The following is a 20,280-nucleotide window of genomic DNA, read 5'->3' as shown; positions in this document are numbered from 1 at the left end:
CTGGGCTGGATGAATCCCTAGCCGGAATTAAGATTGCCGGAAGAAATATCAACAACCTCAGATATGCAGATGACACAACCTTGATGGCAGAAAGTGAGGAGGAATTAAAGAACCTTTTAATGAGGGTGAAAGAGGAGAGCGCAAAATATGGTCTGAAGCTCAACATCAAAAAAACGAAGATCATGGCCACTGGTCCCATCACCTCCTGGCAAATAGAAGGGGAAGAAATGGAGGTAGTGAGAGATTTTACTTTCTTGGGCTCAATGATCACTGCAGATGGTGACAGCAGCCACGAAATTAAAAGACGCCTGCTTCTTGGGAGAAGGGCAATGACAGGCCTAGACAGCATCTTGAGAAGTAGAGACATCACCTTGCCAACAAAGGTTCGTATAGTTAAAGCTATGGTTTTCCCAGTAGTGATGTATGGAAGTGAGAGCTGGACCATAAAGAAGGCTGATCGCCGAAGAATTGATGCTTTTGAATTATGGTGCTGGAGGAGACTCTTGAGAGTCCCATGGACTGCAAGAAGACCAAACCTCTCCATACTGAAGGAAATCAACCCTGAGTGCTCACTGGAAGGACAGATTGTGAAGCTGAGGCTCCAGTACTTTGGCCACCTCATGAGAAGAGAAGACTCCCTGGAGAAGACCCTGATGTTGGGAAAGATGGAGGGCACAAGGAGAAGGGGACGGCAGAGGACGAGATGGTTGGATAGTGTTTTCGAGGTTACCAGCATGAGTTTGACCAAACTGCGGGAGGCAGTGGAGGACAGAAGTGCCTGGCGTTCTCTGGTCCATGGGGTCACGAAGAGTCGGACACGACTAAACGACTAAACAACAACAACAACAACATTATTATTATTATAAGCCAATGTAGGTCTTTCAGGATCGTTGTTATGTGGTCTCGGCGGCCGCTCCCAGTCACCAGGGACTCCGATGTTGAGAGCAAGGTAGGGTTGTTCTGTTCCTTCGAAGGCCATTTACGATAACCTTTATTGTCATTGTCCCATACAGAACAACAAAATTGAAAAAATCTACATCGGACATTCAAAAACCCACAAGCCTGCTATCCCAGCCTAGTTAGCCCCCTAAAAACTCTGATACCCCATAATTAAATACAATATACTCCCACACAGACCACTTTACGCTGCGTTTAAAACCAAATCGCATTTGGGTAGGAACTGTTTCTCAGGCGGCTAGTCCTAGTCTTTATAACCCTGGACCTTCTTCCAGAAGGCAGAAGCTGAAAGAGATCATTTCCGGGGTGCGCACTATCCTGCGCTATCTCTGCAGCTTTCTTATGGCACCTGGAAGCATAGATTTGATCTAAGGTGGGAAGAGGGCACCCAATTATTCTCTCTGCAGTCTTTAAAACCCTGGACGGCATTGTTTTTCCCCTGACCGTGCGACTCCCAAACCACACACACAGACCATAAGTTAATACACTCTCAACAGTACAATGGTAAAATGTCTACGTTTTTATATGCAGATTCAGACACGGGGAAGTGGCTCTCTTAAGAGTATATAGCAGCACATCGTTTCCCACCACAAATTTAATCCAAGCAAGTTATTAATGGGAATCATCCATCAGCAACACACCCAGTTTTCTTGGAACACCCTAATAGCACCATGCAATCAAAGGCTGCTTTTATAATCTCCCTTCTTGAGCTTGTCAAAGGTGCAGAGTTATGACACAAGGAGCCCTGGAGCATAACTTCCCAATGCAATAAAATAATTAAAAAATTGTCCAGTAGCACCTTAGAGACCAACTGAGTTTGTTCTGGGGAGAAGCTTTCGTGTGCATGCATACTTCTTCAGATTCCCAATGCAATGCAAGTTAACATCATGTTAGATTAAGGTTACTAGATTTTTTTCAATGAATCCAGGGACATCATAAATAAATAAGTACGTAAGTAATAAATAAATACTACACATTTGATAAGCTGATGCTGCAGCAATGGCGGTGGCATAAGGGCAGCCTCTGCCTTGACCTCAACCGCCACGTTTTCCCTTCCTCCAAAGTTCGAAACACAAATCAGATCTGGCAGCAACTTACCTAACCTGGACCAGGAAGGTGTGTTGAATTTCTCAACTTTCAAGTTCCAGAAATGAAATTTAGTTTTGATTGGTAAATAAAATGTGTGTAAAATTGCATAGAAACAAGTAAAATAATTGTCAAGTACTTGCTGTTATATTATTATTATTATTATTATTATTATTATTATTATTATTATTATTATTATTATTTAGCATTACCTGGCATTTTCAGAAGGTAATTAAATTAAAATTATTTGACTTTCCGAAAGCAGTTTATGTGCTTCGTTATCAAACGTACATTTTACAAGCTGAATGTTGTCCAATCACAAAGATAATAGCAAATTTGAATTCCTTACATTCCCCCCCCCCAAAAAAAAAATTTGTAAGACCCTCACTGAAGAAATTTGCAAAATTCAAGTTTTCCCACCAGGTCGGTTGTGAAACTGGGTCATCTAATTCTTTCCCTGTGGCCAAACCACTAATTAGTCTGAACTTGCAGTTACTTATGAGAACGCAATTAAAGAAAACCACACAGCTAAACAGTGTTGTTTATTAAAATACCAAGTGAAACAGGTAAATATAAGAAAATGCATTTAATACTGATATAAATCATTTCACTGTATGTACACAGAGCTCACAGCAGGGTGTTTCCTAGGCAGTATTATAAATGACAATATTACAGATCAACTGGACCGTCCATAATAGGAAATATTTCAAGGTTTGAAAATGTCTCTTTATCACCAAAACATAAAACTACCCTCAAATCTATTATTTCCTCTTCAAAGTCTTTATATAATTAGGATAATCCTGTGAATCCACTGCAACAGATTCATACGCAGAAAATCCTGACTTCATTAAGGTAACAGTGTTTTACAGGTAGAATGTTCTTAAGTCAAACATTTTCCGTACCTTCAAAGCTATTGAATTAGCTTTCATTATCCAATTTGCATAAGTTTCCTCATCAACGAATTGGACAGTACCAAGTTTTACAATGCATTTATGTTTTCCACCTTTCAAAGTGTGGCTTCACATTAAATACAGCAGCAACTAAAAGAGGGAAGGCTTAACTGAGAGTTCCATTTTCCCCAAGGAAAGAAGGCTATTAGATGTAGGGTTATTATTCTATTAATGTCTATAGTCACTACCATCAGCCAGAAAAGAGAATTCTAAGCTTTAGTAGGTCAACTGAGCACATGGTATGCATAGTTTTGCTAAAGATATCTATCTAATAGAAGAAAAATGAATAGGCTAAATCCAACTCGTTATTGATCTGCAAGATCATTTATTGCAGAATAGGAAACATTCCAAGACAGAAGAAAGAGATTCTTCTTTCAAGGAAGCGGTGGCGTAATTTCTGTTGATTTATGAATTGCCTTTCACATAAGTCTCAGGATTTACAGACGTACAATGGAAGAATTACGATTGGTTTAAAAACAATAAGGGCAAGACCGAGGCTGTGTTTACACCATACATGGAAAGCACACGCGTCCACCACAAAAAATATTTCTGGGAGCTATAGTTTGTTAAGGGTGCTGGGAATTGTAGTTCTGGAGGGAGTAAACTATAGTTCCTGGGATTCTTTGAGGGGGGAGTGTTTTAAATCCATTGTGTGTATACATCCCTAAAAAACTACAGTTCCCAGAACTCTTTGGGTAACAGTGGCTGGAGACAGTCAGGTGGTGTGACCAGAGGAAGAATGACCACTTGGAAGAGAGCAGAGAAGAAATGGCCTGGTGCGTCTGCAGCAGCACAACCGGACGCCTCCATCTTCCCCAGCTGCAACAAAACATGTCTCTCCTGTATCGGTCTCTACGGCCACAGCAGGCGCTGTAACTCTCCAATGGTCTGACAGAAGCCAATCAATTCTAGTCGACGGGTCAGTCCCAAATTCTTAAGGCAACAAGTAGCAGGGTGGGTTGGATTGGTACCAAAGCAGTTTAAAAATCAAGAAATCTTCTACCGTCTTGACAGATGCCAACTCTGCATGTTGGCTGATTGTTGGCTCAAAATTAAGAGAATGAACCATTTTCTTGGTAAAACACTTCTGGATAATAGAAGCATTCTCCCCCTGTGCAACATATTTGTTTCCTAGGATCATGTACAAAATGCCTGCGTGTGAAATATGACTCTTCCACCTCTACAATTCTGTGAGTCTAATCTACGGTTTCCATGTAAGGATTGCCAATGGTGACTCGGCGAATTCGTTAACTCTAAACAGTATATTATTAAAAGCTACAGTAGAAAAGAGGGCGAAACACAAAGAGTCAAGTATATAAATTTTATAAAAATAGAATTAGCTGGCTTTTAAAAATATACTTTATTGAGCCTCAGTAAGATTTGTACATAATAAAGAAAAATAGCAAAAGATCCTGACACAACCGCATTTCGTCCAAATCTCTTCCTTGCCCCTTACATATCAGTTATTTCTGAGTTCACTATGATTTATATTTTAATTTTCAATTAATGGATGTTCTCCTTTTTGAACTAGAGCAAGAAACAAAGAAGAGGACACATATTTTGATCTAAAAAAATATTAATTCTTTCCTTCTTTTAAGCAAATGGTGATGGATGGAGACTTTCATGTAATTGCCATCCTACTTTCAAAAATAACTATCATGATAGAAATCTGTGTGTCGTGCTGCATCAAGCTACATGCCAGTCCAAATCTGAAAGTTTGGGGAAATTCCAGAGTTTATAGATTTCTGGATCTAGCTGCAATTTCTGTTTAGTTTCATGCTCCCCTCCTCAAAGAGACGACCCTGTACATAAGTTGGCATATCCAAATCAAAGAAAACTCTAATAAGCCTGGTTAATATTTTAAGAAAACACACATTTGCTAGTTAACACTGTATTATTACCTTATTTAAAGGGAGTGGGGTTGGGATTACTGGTTTTAAGAATTTGTACATCTCCTCTGCGTTGCAACTATTCCATTCTCAAGCAATCCTCCTAAGCTCAATCTTTATCAATAAAAAAATAACTTTGGTGTCTATGAAAAAAAAAATTCAGCTTCTGGCTTCAGAACATACAATTTGTGCATCTTACAGTTTTGCTGCCATAGTCTATACACTCTGGTCCAATACATTCGCAGCAGGCGTTGTGAAACCATCGGTATTTTGATGCTCCCATAGATTCGCAGGAGCTCTTGCACTGATGCACCGACATGCAGTCGTCGAAGTAAACCACCGTGCATGTGGCTTCTAAACAAAAAGACCGAGAAAGGCACTTTAGTTTGCTGAACAAAGCTCAAGCTGCCAATCTTTCAGACAATGGAACCAATAACTTAATTTCCAGCTTCATTCAGGGTGAATGGAACAGCTTTTCCCTTGACCCAAACACACCTGTCAGTTTGAAATAACGTTTAAAATAAAGTCCCGTATATTTCGCTCTATAAGGCGCACCAGACCCTAAGACGCACCTAGTTTTTGGAAGAGGAAAACAAGAAAAAAATATATTTTGAATCCCAGAAGCCAGGACAGCCAGCGGGATAGCAGCGCAGCCCCCAAGAGCCGCACACACACTCCACACGGCTCTTTAAAGGGAGCGCTGAGCAGAGCCTCCCGCCTGCATTCGCTCCATAAGACGCTCACACATTTCCCCTTACTTTTTAGGAGGGGAAAAGTGTGTCTTATAAAGCGAAAATACGGTATGTCCCGTGTGGAATTATTGCAGTAGCAAAATCAGAATAACCATTGTCTCCTTCTGCTCTGCACACTCTTATCCAGGCACCCCCAAACTTGGCCCTCCAGATGTTTTGGGACTACAATTCCCACCATCCCTGACCACTGGTCCTGTTAGATAGGGATGATGGGAGTTGTAGTCCCAAAAAATATGGAGGGCCGAGTTTGGGGGTGCCTGCTCTTATTTATTTATCTCTCCCCCCTTCTCTGGAGACCTTGGGCTGCGATACAGCAGAGAAAGTAAACACAACACTAAATATTAAAAATCAGTTCGAAAGACCCATTGGTTGCAGCCACAACATTTTATTTTTCACTCTATAAGGCACACCAGACCATAAGACGCCCCTAGTTTTTGGAAGATGAAAACAAGAAGAAAAATTCTGAATCCCAGATGCAAGACGGTTCAGGAATCAGCGTGTTTTTACATGAGTAGAATGTGTGCTTTTATTTAAAATGCATCTCTGGGTTATTTGTGGGGCATAGGAATCCGTTCATTTCCCCCCCCCCACCACCAAAAAAATATATAGTCCGGCCCCCCACAAGGTCTGAGGTACAGTGCACCGGCCCCCTGCTGAAAAAGTTTGCTGACCCCTGATTTTAAAGCTTTTCTCCCAAAAATCCTGGGAGCAACAGTTTACCCTCTCACAGAACTACAGTTCCCAGCACCCTGACCAAACTACAGTTCCCAGGTCTCTCTGAGGGAAGCCAATGGGATTCAAATGTAGGCAGCAATTCACCATAATCCGTGGACCAGGCATAACCCCACACTTCGGAACTGTGACAACACTTGCCTATACAGTGGTACCTCGGGTTACATACGTTTCAGGTTACAGACTCCGCTAACCCAGAAATAGTACCTCCGGTTAAGAACTTTGCTTCAGGGTGAGAACAGAAATTGCGCAGCAGCGGCGGGAGGCCCCAGTAGCTAAAGAGGTGCTTCAGGTTAAGAACAGTTTCAGGTCAAGAATGGACCTCTGCAACAAATTAAGTACGTAACCAGAGGTACCACTGTACTTTAAAACAGCAGCTAATGCATCATTCTTCCTTCCTCTCTTTTCCAAACGAACAAACTCAACCCCAATTCTAGGAGCTCAGTCTTTGCACAGCAGCCCGCTTACCTTTGTCGCTGGAGAACGGCGTGTGGACGTTGTTGCTTGAAACGGAGACGTTCTGGTGCTGAGGGTGGTTAACAGACTCTAAAATGGAGACCAAGTTCTCGTGGTGGGACAGCTCTTCCGCGACGGGGAACGAAACAATATTCCAGTGCAGCTGGGTGTCCCCTTCTGTCAGCGCTCGGAAAAGCGAGGGGATCGGCCCGTGCAGTTCCTCGACGGTGCTCTTGGACGTGGGAGGCGTGTCGCTATAATTGCGAGGGTTGCACATACCTGGAGGTGAGCAAAATGAAAAGAAAAGGAACCTATAAGAAGCAGCATTTTTGGGAAAGGCGAAATGTTCAACTTCAAATCACGAGTGGGGAGTGCTGGTAAGACCTGAAGCTTATTTATTTATTTCACACAGTTCATATACCGCTTTACCGTGTAGAAAAGCCCTCAAGACAGTTTACATAAAAAGTTCGTCTTGCTCCTTTCACCTTCCAGGTACAGTGGTACCTCGGGTTAAGTACTTAATTCGTTCCGGAGGTCTGTTCTTAACCTGAAACTGTTCTTAACCTGAAGCACCACTTTAGCTAATGGGGCCTCCAGCTGCCGCCGCGCCGCCAGAGCACAATTTCTGTTCTCATCCTGAAGCAAAGTTCTTAACCCAAGGTAAAATTTCTGGGTTAGCGGAGTCTGTAACCTGAAGCGTATGTAACCCGAGGTACCACTGTACTTATTTTGGGTGATGCTTGAGTCTGTAGCATGGCTAATCCCTTTAAAGGAGCAAGAACATAGCTTGGAGATATTCCAGGATAAAGCTTTTCCATTAGACAAGGTGTCTTTTACCAGCTTCCACCCAACAGCACATCTGGATCAGGATAACTTCAACATTGTAGTAGTACATGCACTAGTAACCTTAAGGCTGGATTACTGCAATGTGCTTTAAGAAGCAAAAAATACCAAGACATTACCTTCCATTTAAGCCTGGTGGAAAAGGGCAGGCAGTTTTTTTGGGGTGGGGTGGGGTGGAGGACACACTATGAACCTCAAGCTTCTTATTCTGTCTCACAGACACCAAAGCCTTTTTTGCCTCCTTGTGACACAGGATGAAATTACAAATCACCTTTTCTTGGGAAAGTATCAAATTTGTGCAAAGCTTCTTTGATCACAATTCAAGAATGCAATTTTGTTTACCAAGGAGTTTAATCTCTTGCCAGAATTACAGAAGCAACTTCACTAGCCAAAGGTGTGACATAAGCACACAGTCAATGACACATGAGACACTGCTTCCATTTCACGGCATAGCTAAATATACTCCATGCCATTTGCATGAAAGCTCTATTGAAAGTATCACTTTCCTCATTTAATGCACTTTGAAAAACACATCTGTACGAACTCACCAGCATCTTACTTTAGTGTAATAATAGCATACGGATTACTTTTCCAAACACAACATGTGTGTGCGCGTGCGTGTGCGCACGCTCTCATACACACAGTTTAAAAGTACAGTGGACACTCGGGTTGCGAATGTGATCCATGCGGGATGCATGTTCGCAACCCGCAGCATTTGCAACCTGCAGTGGCGCATCTGCGCATGCGCTGGTTGCAATTCAGCACTTCTGAGCATGTGCAAAGTGCAATTTAGTGCTTCTACACAACCGCCAAAACCCGGAAGTAACCTGTTCCAGTATTTCCGGGTTTCGGCGGTCCGTAACCCGAAAAAAACACAACCTGAACCACCTGTAACCTGAGGTATGACTGTAACAGGATGTAGAAACTAAATTCTGAAGAACTGTTTTGCTGTATTTGGCGGCTAAACTACAAAAATAGCATCACAATCCATTTATTCGGCAGGCCACTCACTATTTTACACCAGTCGTTTTCAACCAGTGCGCTGTTGCCCCCTGGGGTGTGCTGAATGATAGCCAGCCCAAGGTGGAGGAGACGCAGGGAATCATTAACTTCTGCGCATGAAGATGTACCCCCCTTCACATGCATCCCAAGAGACAGCATGAAAAACAGACTATTTAGCCAAAATAACCCTCGGCTGTGTAAATTCGGGATTTGGGTCAGTGGTCAGGAGAACAGACTGTCAGATACAAATATGGTAAAAATCAACATCATCTCTGTTTGGCCTACAGCAGCTTGAAATACTGCATAAATAAGCCACAAGGCTCTGAAACATCAGCCATAAGGAAACTTAATCAGTAGGACAGGGCAGGCTCTAGTAGGGGGCTCAATTCATGAATTACCAAAGCAGCGTGGTTCAGCGAAATTAATCTCCCCGGTATGCTTGTGAAGTGGAACACAGGATGGATGAACAACCAAGTTCTTTGACACACCACTGCTGCCCCCTCCCTTCTACGGAACAAGTCACCCTTGATGTGGGGAAGAGCGACGTCATGCACCTGTGGTTCCTGTTTGGGGAAGTTACTGGAATAGTGCATGATTCAGCTCATAGGGCAGCAGCAACTATATTGCTCTTCCAACATACGAACTGAACCATAGACACAGATGTGCAGAGCTGTTTCTCCTTCCCTAACACAGTGGATGCTCGGGTTGAGAACGTGCGGGTTGCAATTTGGTGCTTCTGCGCATGCGCAACCGCCAAAACCCAGAAGTAACCCATTCTGATAATTCTGGGTTTCAGAGCATCCGTAACCTGAAAAAACGCAACCTGAAGCGTCTGTAACCCGAGGTATGACTGTAAATCTAGCTCATGGGTATACCCTAAGGACGCGGGTGGCGCTGTGGGTTAAACCACGGAGCCTAGGGCCTGCCAATCAGAAGGTCGGCGGTTCGAATCCCCGCGACGGGGTGAGCTCCTGTTGCTCAGTCCCTGGCTCCTGCCAATCTAGCAGTTTGAAAGCATGTCAAAGTGCAAGTAGATAAATAAGTACCACTCCGGCGGGAAGGTAAACGGCGTTTCCGTGCGCTGCTCTGGTTCGCCAGATGTTGCTTAGTCATGCTGGCCACATGACCTGGAAGCTGTACGCTGGCTCCCTCGGCCAATAAAGTGAGATGAGCGCTGCAAGCCCAGAGTCGGTCATGACTGGCAGTGGCGTAGCGTGGGTTGTCAGCACCAGGGGCAAGGCAAGTAATTTGCGCCCCCTAACCCATGGATTTGCGCCCCCAACCCTATCCCCCAGATGTTGCGCCCGGTGCGGCTAGCCCCCCCTGCATCCCCACGCTACGCCACTGATGACTGGACCTAATGGTCAGGGGTCCCTTTACCTTTATACCCTACTTTTTTCTCGGTGAGTGCCATGGCTAGCCCTGACACAGCGCCAGACACGATGAACCAGACACCCCAAAGGGCGAGGACCCTGAGTAGCAGGCAGGGTTCCCTGAATCCAATGCTGGGGATCCGCTTGAGGGGCCCCCTCCAGGCGGAGGCTTCTTGGAGAACCCCCAGAACTGCCAGAGGAGGGGTTGGAGCCACTCTAGAGGGTCCTGTAGACCACCAATTGAGAACCCTCTGCCCTAAAGCCCTGGATTCTGTGTATGCCCTGCTCCACTGTATTGACACGGCTCTTAAAAGCCACAGATTCAAAGCAGTGGACGTGAGTATATCTGAAGCAGCCAAGGCCGTATTAGGTGATAAAGAACAAATGACCTTACCAACACAGTCACAGCACTCGTCCCACAGTGTGCCCAGACACAACATGCACTCCTTGCAACAGGAACAGTTCCCTTCAACAGGCCGGCATTGACACAGCTCCTGGAAACACAACACACCAGTTAGATAGTTCTGTGCATAAAATACCACGGGAGACAAATGCCTTCCCCCACAACTACCACAGTTAGGAACATATATAGGAAGCTTTGTTAGGAATATACATAGGAAATAAATATTCTGCTTGGTTTGGTCCCCCCCCCCCACTTTTGTTGCACTATAGACTCTCCAGACAGCAATAATGTGGTAACATTGGCTGGGGGGGGGAAGAATCATAGAACAGAATAAATCCACCACCAAAGCATTATTATGTCAAAAATATGTTGCCAAATACACCTGCAATAAAGCACCAGCCTGGAGAGGCGCTTATCCATATACAATTGCAAAAACAGCCACACAAACCGTTATTTAAGAGAGGCTGTATTTAATCCCACGTTTGCTATGTACCGTGCAGATAACAGAAATCATCTTTTTGACTCCACTACCATTTGGAAGCACAGTAACGTCTGCTATGCAAAATTACCATGGGTTATTTAATAAAACTCTCACCGGTGCAAGTATATATATTAATATGTGTTTAAAACAAAGTAGGATGTACTCAAGCTATAGTGCATAGCTCTAGTTTCCCCCCTGCTAGCTCACTGTAATGCATATAAACCAGGCTTCCTCAAGCTCGGCCCTCCAGATGTTTTGAGACTACAATTCCCATCATCCCTGACCACTGGTCCTGCTAGCTAGGGATCATGGGAGTTGTAGGCCAAAAAACATCTGGAGGGCCGAGGTTGAGGAAGCCTGAGATAAACTATCTATGGGTTAATATGCAGACTGCCAAGAACTTTATTAAAGCCAAAGTTCTCAGGGAAAAGAAATGACTAACAGGATATTTAAAAGACTCATCCAGGGCCACAACACAAATGAAACACGTCTCAAGACAAGAAACTGTTGATCTCATTCACATCTGTTACAGAGCTGATAAAATAAATATTTATGCAGATCATCCTTCCCACATTCTGGAAAAGGCAGTATAATGAACACAGCCTCTTCTACTTCACCGAGTGAAAGAATGCAGAGCAATGCGTCTTGCTTAATCTTCTTCCCGCATCTTGAGTACAGGGACCTGCTCTCATTATACATGGAATCTTCAACCTACAAAAAGTTGGTCATATCCGTTCCTCTTTCAATCAGATATGAATGTTCCGTGAGTTTCAAAGGGACACAGACATGACCCATCAAACATACTGAATTCAAACATTCAGCAATACTGAAGGATGCTTTTCCTCCCCATAAGCAGCAATGTTGAAGTGTGTCAAGTTTCAAAATTAAAAGTACAGTGGTACCTCAGGTTAAGTACTTAATTCGTTCCGGAGGTCCGTACTTAACCTGAAATTGTTCTTAACCTGAAGCACCACTTTAGCGAATGGGGCCTCCTGCTGTTGCCAGAGCACAATTTCTGTTCTCATCCTGAAGCAAAGTTCTTAACCTGAAGCACTATTTCTGGGTTAGCGGAGTCTGTAACCTGAAGCGTATGTAACCCGAGGTACCACTGTACTATGGTACTCCATTGCCTCTCAAGACAGATGGTTGCCAACCAACAATTACCATGGCTATTTTACACTTTGTGTTTTACATAATAGGAGCGGCATTTCCCACTGGCAGAAACATACAAAGAATCAGAGCCAGAGACATGGATTCAGCATAACTAAAATTGGCTTAACTAAGGTTTTTGCACTCTAAGCGCTGAATATGACCTCGCCTTCACTTTACACAATGTCTCGGTATCTTCTGAATTAGCTGATTATCATATCAAAAACCTTAGCACTTGCCTCATCTCATTTAAAAAAATAATTATATAAAGACAAGCTAGCATATAAGCGTTTCCTGCATTGCAAAGGGTTGGGACTAGATTACCCCTGAGTTCAATTCTAAGTAATCGGCGTTTTTGCATCGTATGTTTAATATTGCTCAAGTTAAACACACATTTTTAAAAATAGGGTGGTGGGTGTAGCCAACCCTTTAATTAGCAAGTCTTGGGCTTGTCCTTCTTGTGAGTCACTCTTCTCTAAGCGTGCGCATACAAACAAGATGCAGAGCAGACTGCCCTCAAGGTAACTCACACGGTAACTTGAAGCATTATTCTGAGATTACCCTTTGCGAAAGAAACAGAATTCCATCGTGTTTTAAGGAAACGCTCCTGTTTAACTATGTGGGATCATCATTGATAACTGTGATTCCCACACATCAGCAGTTGCTGAACTTTATTTTGATAAGCAAATGGTTAGCCTGTCCTTCATAACAATAAAAACGACACTGCAATGAAACCAATTCAGTTCAATGATTAAAACGGGGGGGGGGGGATCAGCCTATGCTCAGGGGGCCACGACCTCAGTTCTCCCACTTGCAGCAGAGAATAAATTCCTATTAATTTCCCAAAGGCTGGGGAAGTTGAATTTTTACTTGGCACCCAAATGACAAAAGCAAGGGAGAAGGCACCCCATAGCCACTGCCACGGAAAAGGCCCTGTCCTGTTTTCATCACATAATGCACTTCTCCTGGCTGTGTGATGATGAAAAGGGCCTTCCCTCCAGGTCTAAGAGCAGCAAGGTTGATGCAGGGCGAGGCTCTAATTCAGGTATTTGGGCCCCAAGTCATTTAGGGATTTGCAGGTCAACACCAACACTTTGCATTCTGTCCAGAAGGGGTGTTACTTGATTCTGGCTGCACGGGTTAACATTTCGGCCACTGTGGCCTTGTGTTAATTGTATATTCAAAACAGTCCTCAAGGGCAGCTCCACAAAGAGTGCATTACGGGAGTCCAGCCAGGAAGTTGGCAGAGCACCAGTCACTGTGGGTAGCCCATCCTATAATTTTTCACTGGGCTGTATTCAACTTAGCAGACCTACTGAAAATAATGAACCTAAATTAGTGATCTCCATTAACTCTGATGGGTCTACTCCAGGCACGTCCAACAGGTAGATCGTGATCTACCAGTAGATCACTGGATGTCTGCGGTAGATCACTAGCTCCCCCAAAGAAGCTCAACAAGTTTGTCTCCCATAAGAAAAGCTCAACGTATTTGCCCTGAACCCCTAAAAAACTGGGCTTTCTTCCTCCCAAAAAATACCTCAACAAATTTGACCTGAACCTCCCAACACAGGGGGTAGATCACTGCCAGTTTTAACTCTGAGAGTAGATCACCGTTTAATGGGAGTTGGCCACCCCTGGTCTACTCTGACTAGGATTAGCACTGAATACCACTCAGCATATTCAATTAGTGCATTACTATTCTGAAATTGCAACTTCTGACAACCTGTCTGTTATGGTAAACAGTAATTTCATTATTGCAGTTTCAACTCATCATTATTCCATTATTCTCACCGCAGCACATTCAGTCTCCTACAGATATTTAACATTTATCTCAGAAAGCTAAATCTGCCAAAGCATACATTATATTGTTCAAGGGCTATAGCTAATGCTTGTCCTACAATGGACATGGTTAACTTAGATTCAGGTAGGAAGCCGTGTTGGTCTGACGCAGTCAAAAAATAGTCCAGTAGCACCTTAGAGGCCAACTAAGCTTGTTCTGGGTATAAGCTTTATACCCATTGATTCATCGATTTCAATATGCCTACTCTCGAGTTGGTTGAGGATTGGCTATACCCTACTATGAGAAAAGAAGGTAAGGTTTTGCATTCATTACCCAAATAAGCTCATACTACGGGGAAGAGAAAATAGATTAAAGGCACGAAATGCATGTTAGAATGCCAATTCATCTAATTAATCAGTTTGACTCAACAAACTGTAAGGCTGATTTTTTATTTGTTGTAAGACAAATGAACACTTGGAAGAAAGGTAGAGACAAAAAGTCCTGTTCGTGCCGACACAAACTTCATTTTTATTTTACTTCTTATTTCAGGATTACTTACTCATCACATAAATTCATGCTGCTAACAGCCAACCTGTACTTTCCTACCCATTCACGACAAAAACTGTATTCCCTCCTACCTGTATTAAACACTTGCTGACATCACTTGCACAGAGAGCCTTGTTGCAGCACATTGAGGATGGGACCCAGAAGAACAGCAGACTAATAAGTGCTGCCGCTGTGCAGTACCACAACCTCATCTTTCTTGAAAGTGGGAGATTTCTGGAGCTTTCAGACAGCACTGAAATATAAAAAAGGCAGCAATTGAAGCACCTACATTTACAGAAGCAGAAATTAGGTCTCTTTCATCCTTACCACATGCTCCTAAAACAGTTTTTTGTTTTCTCTGTGGGTTTTACACACTCAGTCCAGCATGTGTCAAAAGCCGTTCTTGAATAATCCTAGACTACTTTTCTACAGACTTCAAACTTTTTTTAAAAAGAAAGCTTTACATTTTGATTTCTAATCAAGGTTTAGTGAGAAAGGACAGGACCTGAAATAAATGAATTGTGGCTAAAAAGTAGGAGGGGAAAGTTCTAGCCAGGAAGCTGATGCAAAGATGACTGCCTCCAATTTAAAAATAATGAGAACGTGTTTTAACACAAGCCAAAACTGTTTCTCAATACTGGGTGTCTAGATGTATACATTTACAAAACAAGGCTTTTGAATAAAGAACAAGATGAGTGCCACATGTTTATGAATGGCAAGCAGCATTGGTACAAGAAGTTACAGGAGTTCAGCAGGAAGTCAGGATAGGCACTGATTGGAGATGAAGTGACCGCCGCAAAATGTTTGCATGCGCAAATAGTATTGAAAGTGGGATATTTTAAGTGGCCACTCATAAAGATTTCTTAACAGTAGCAGAAGGCCAACTAAAATTGAAAATATTTGAAGACATAGAGTTATTAACAGATTGGTTACAGTATCATCAATTAAACAATGTCTTTAAAGTAGATAGGAAAAAAGGTTTGGATGCACAGAGGTTGAGGTTTGAAATAGATCTATTGGAAAATAATGTGAAAGTATTTTCAAAAATGTACAAATTACTTTCAGAATGGTATGCAAAAGATGAAGAAGTTAAGGCAGTGATGATTCACTGGGCAAGAGATTTTGGATATAATATCCAATTTTCAGCATGGGAAAAGTTATGGAAAGAGGATCTAAAATTTACTGCATGCTGTTTGTTGAAGGAAAACTGTATGAAAATGATATACCGTTGGTATCTAACACCGAGTAAAATTGTGAAAATTTACAGAACTACATTGGTACCTCGGGTGAAGTACTTAATTCGTTCCGGAGGTCCGTACTTAACCTGAAACTGTTCTTAACCTAAAGCACCACTTTAGCTAATGGGGCCTCTTGCTGCTGCTGCGCCACCAAAGCACGATTTCTGTTCTCATCCTGAAGCAAAGTTCTTAACCTGAAGCACTATTTCTGGGTTAGCGGAGTCTGTAACCTGAAGCGTATGTAACCTGAAGTGTATGTAACCCGAGGTACCACTGTAGTTCAAATCTGTGTTGAAAATGCAAAGGGAAAAAGGTCTTGAGGAGTGGTAAAAGCTTCCTGGGAAACGATATATAGTGAGTTAAAGAAAATGTTTAAGAAAACTTTTGTTAAAAAACCAGAAGCTTTTCTGGTAGGTATAATAGGTGAAGAGATACCAAGAGAAGACAAAAGACATTTCATGTCTGCAATGATGGCAGCGAGAATGCTTCTAGCCCAGAGATGGAAGAAGTATCCACCAGAAAAGAATGGCAGACCAAGTTGATGGAGTACGCAGAGATGGCGAGACTGACAGGAAAGATCAGAAACCAGGAAGATCAAGTATTTTCAAAAGACTGGAATAAATTTTTAATATACTTAAGAGACCACTGTAAACAGTTAAAATCATTGGCAGGGATACAATGACACTTGTAATGTGAAATGAACTTTGGTAATTATGGGTATACAACAGATAGATGCAGAAAAAGAAAGAAAAGAAGAAAATTTATTTGAATATGGAACCCATGGAGGAAGGGAAGGAGGTCCAAAGGTTTGAAAGAACCTTTTACTTTAATGTTTAGAAAGGGTTAAAGTGAAAATGTGTAAAATTTCGAAAAACCAATAAAAAAAATTAAAGGGGGAAAAAATAAAGTGAGATATTGTATGACTGCCCCAATAGCAACATGAGCACGAACCATCATGCATGTGCCATAAAAAAGGACATATGGAGGGGTCCTTACATCATTTCCAGAAACTGGCTCCCTAGCTAGGGAGCTTCTTCCACATGCCTGAAGCTGGCAAAGGTTGATTAATCAAAACCATGATGGGTTTGGAGCAAGCTAAGGAAATGTGGAATTTTCTTTATGTCACCCTCTGGATTATAAGTGCCTAAGAGCAGCTTTCTGGACCTCAGCAATGGCTACGGGATGCTTACTGGAGGAATATCATTCACACAGACTGCTAACAGTTTACTTCCACCCCCCATCACACATTTTCTGTTGCCAGCTTTCTAGATTTTAGAAAAACACACCTGAGAATGGCCTGATAATCTTAGCTAACAGCAGCCTGGCAAGACTGCGCTGAATTTTGAGAAACCTGTTTATAGCTTGGCTTCAGGCACGCTGCTGCAGATGGCCATGGACCTTTCTCTCCTGAAAGGCATTCTGGCCCTAAAAACTTCTAGGCATAAAAACCAGTAACCAATTGCTATTTGGGGAGGGACAGGGATGCTGAAAATTAATCCGTAACACCTGCTTGAACCTATGTTTCTTAGTTCCATAAAACAGAGAAGTATGTTACTCAAAAGTAGGTGCTTTTTTTTTACCCACCCAGACACATTTCAGAGGGCACTGGAAGCTGCTCAGAAATTACCTTCACACTCATTCACCCATAATAAAAGGATCCTCTTTGCCACTCACATGCTAGCAACTCTGAGCCAGCTAAAGTTGTTAAAAGGAGCTTACAATGTTCTTAAAAGTTCCATTTCTCTGCAGGGCGAAGGCAGTAGAATAGTGCAATGCAACTGTATCAGCATACTTTAATTCAAAAGATAACTTACGCTGCTTACCTATTTTATTCTTGAAAACCCAATAAAAATTATTTTTAAGAAGCAAAACCAAATTTCAACACACACACACACACCTTTTAAGCCCCGAGATGACGACTGGCAAAAGGAAACTTTTCAAGGATCCTAAAACTTTTCCCTTAAAAACAAAAACAAAACACTGGACTTCCAGGGGAGGAAAGAAGAACTAAGGAAAAAAAGCAAATGCGTTGGGCCAAGAGACACAAACCCGAGCCAAAAAAAGACGAAAACAGCTCCTCACCTCTGGCGTGGTTTGCTGGAGCGGGTTTGGGCGGAGGAAATAAAAATAAAAATAAAACCAGCACCGGTGTGAGCAAGGGCGGAAAGAGAGAGAGAGAAGTTTGTTGAAGGAGCCAAGGAGGCTGAGCAAAGCAGCTGGTGTCCTCGCAGCAGGGATATAGACCAGGAGGGAAAAGGAGAAAAGGAAAAAGAAAGAGACCTATACACAGAAAAGAAACTGTGTTAGCACAATGTTGTTTTGCAAAACGCAACCAATATAAATATTGCATTTTACAATATTACGTTATCTTGACTTGCACCCTTTCCCCTTCTGATTATATACAGTGGTACCTCGGGATAAGTACTTAATTGGTACCGGAGGTCCATTCTTAACCTGAAACTGTTCTTAATCAGAAGCACCACTTTAGCTAATGGGGCCTGCCGCTGCGCTGCTGGAGCACGATTTCTGTTCTCATCCTGAAGCAAAGTTCTTAACCTGAAGCACTATTTCTGGGTTAGCGGAGTCTGTAACCTGAAGCGTATGTAACCTGAAGCGTCTGTAACCTGAGGTACCACTGTATAGGGATGAACGCTCACATCAAGAAAAACGGCGTCAAGGTTGCATTTTGCAAATACCTATCGTGCTTTCATCATCATCATTTTTAATTTGCATACAATCTTCCTATCTTGCAATACTCAAGGCGGTTGACAAGCTGAAGAAACAAAAAAAATGTACATCTTACAACAATCTAATGCAATACAAAATAACTGCAGCTCGCTGCATTTTGCAAATGCTGCACCCCTATCACACTTTCTTCATCATCATCGTTTTTAATTTGCATACCGTCTTTCTATCTTGCAATACTCAAGGCGGTTGACAAGCTGAAGAAACAAAACATGCACATCTTGTAACAATCTAATGCAATACAAAGTAACTTCGGCTCGCTGCATTTTGCAAAATAGCTTCAGCTTGTTGCATTTTGCAAAATAACTTTAGCTTGTTGCATTTTGCAAAGTATAACGTCGGCGTTTTAAGAGAGCCGTTCGGCGAAAGGCAACGAGGGAATGCTGTAAGGCTAAAGCAACAAGTCGCTTTGTTAAATATATATATATGTTTAATATATGCATAGATATCATATGTATGTGTGTGTGTGTGTGTGTGTATATATATATATATATATATATGCTTTCGTATATATGTGTGTGTGTGTGTGTGTGTGTTTTTTACAGATAGGTAGCCGTGTTGGTCTGCCATAGTCAAAACAATAAAAATTCCTTCCAGTAGCACCTTAAAGACCAACTAAGTTGGTCTTTAAGTTGGTCTTTAAGGTGCTACTGGAAGGAATTTTTTGTGTTTGTGTGTGTGTGTGTGTATATATATATATATATATATATATGCACTGTGTGTGTGTGTGTGTATATATATATATATATATATATATATGCGCACTGTTGCATTTTTGCAAAGTGACTTTCTTTGCACAACATAACTTCGCCTTGTGTTGCATCCCGCCTTCTCCCGACGCCCTTATTATTCTTATTATTTTCCCTCCGAGGGGGGAGAGAGAGGGACCCCCAGAGTTTCCCTAACACCCCCTTCCCCCCCAAGAGCCCCCCAATTCCCCGGAGCTTCTTAAAACAACGCCGCCCCCCTTCTCCCCCCCCCCAAAAATCCCATGAACTTTCCCCATGAACTCTATTATTTGGTTTCGGCCCCCCCCCCAATGGCCGCCCCCTTACCCCGCAGCCGTCGTCGTCGTCCTCTTGGCCTCCTCTGGGTCGCGCAGGGCCAGGCGGGCAGCGTGAGGCGCCTTCAAGGGCCCCTTGCCTGCCTGGCACTCCAGACCCGGCTGCGAGAGGGAGGAGGAGGAGAAGGAGGCGGGAAGAAGGAATGGCCGCCGCCTCCGCCTCTTCTTCCTCCTCCCCGCCATTCCCAGGCCCACGCCCCGCCGCCAGGCGCCTGAGGAGAATTCTCCTCAGGATCGGGGCCCGAGGGAGAGGCCTCGCCCTTTCTCACGGGCGGCAGCGCGAAGGAGACGCCCTGGGCCGCGTCGCCGCTGAGGCGAGCGCCTGAGGGAGCGGAAGGGCCGGAGCAGTTCCCGCCCATTTTATTTTATTTTATTTTATTTTTATCATTATCATTATTATCATTATCATCTTTGGTTATTAAGATTCCTCTCTACCTCCTGAGGGAGCGGAAGGGCCGGAGCAGTTCCCGCCCATTTTATTATTATTATTATTATTATTATTATTAGTTATTAAAATCTGCCTCTACCGCCTGAGGGAGTGGAAGGGCCGGAGCAGTTCCCGCCCATATTATTATTATTATTATTCGTAGTAGTAGTATATTTGGTTATTAAGATTCGTCTCTACCACCTGAGGGAGCGGAAGGGCCGGAGCAGTTCCCGCCCATTTTAAAATTATTATTATTATTATTATTATTGTTATTATCTTTGGTTATTAAGATTCGTCTCTACCGCCTGAGGGAGCAGAAGGGCTGGAGCAGTTCCCGCCAATTTATTATTATTTATTATATTTGGTTATTAAGCTCCGTCTCTACTGCCTGAGGGAGCAGAAGGGCTG

The 20,280-nt window shown here is 42.9% G+C and overlaps 1 protein-coding gene across 2 annotated transcripts; it reads right to left on the bottom strand.

Moving 5' to 3' along the window:
* Positions 1–4,334: 4,334 nt before the first annotated feature.
* Positions 4,335–19,679, bottom strand: TWSG1 (twisted gastrulation BMP signaling modulator 1). Of its 2 annotated transcripts, none has more exons than XM_081882725.1 (5): positions 19,438–19,679; positions 14,492–14,652; positions 10,435–10,534; positions 6,835–7,101; positions 4,335–5,236 (listed from the first exon to the last, which is right to left on the bottom strand). In XM_081882725.1, exons 2-5 carry the CDS (start codon positions 14,609–14,611, stop codon positions 5,055–5,057), a joined length of 669 nt encoding a protein of 222 aa, XP_081738851.1. In that variant the 5' UTR covers positions 14,612–14,652; positions 19,438–19,679; the 3' UTR covers positions 4,335–5,054. The 2 variants fall into 2 exon arrangements, with proteins under 2 accessions (XP_081738851.1, XP_081738850.1); XM_081882724.1 differs by lacking the exon at positions 19,438–19,679 and adding an exon at positions 18,334–18,385.
* Positions 19,680–20,280: the final 601 nt, after the last annotated feature.

Source organism: Podarcis melisellensis (assembly GCF_964234715.1).
Source record: "Podarcis melisellensis genome assembly, chromosome: 12".
NCBI classification, from domain to species: Eukaryota; Metazoa; Chordata; class Lepidosauria; order Squamata; family Lacertidae; genus Podarcis; species Podarcis melisellensis.
Note: the sequence above shows the minus strand (reverse complement) of the source record. Positions and strands in the feature narration are given on the sequence as shown.

What these genes read in the sequence shown, in the direction of transcription:
- TWSG1 (XM_081882724.1), bottom strand. Translation starts at nt 18,370, where the DNA reads ATGCAAATTAAAAATGATGATGATGAAAGCACGATAG. An exon ending in TGATGATGAAAGCACGATAG is followed by an intron (nt 14,653 to 18,333) that starts GTATTTGCAAAA and finishes TTTATATTTCAG; the next exon opens with TGCTGTCTGAAAGCTCCAGA. An exon ending in TCAGCAAGTGTTTAATACAG is followed by an intron (nt 10,535 to 14,491) that starts GTAGGAGGGAAT and finishes TTGTGTTTCCAG; the next exon opens with GAGCTGTGTCAATGCCGGCC.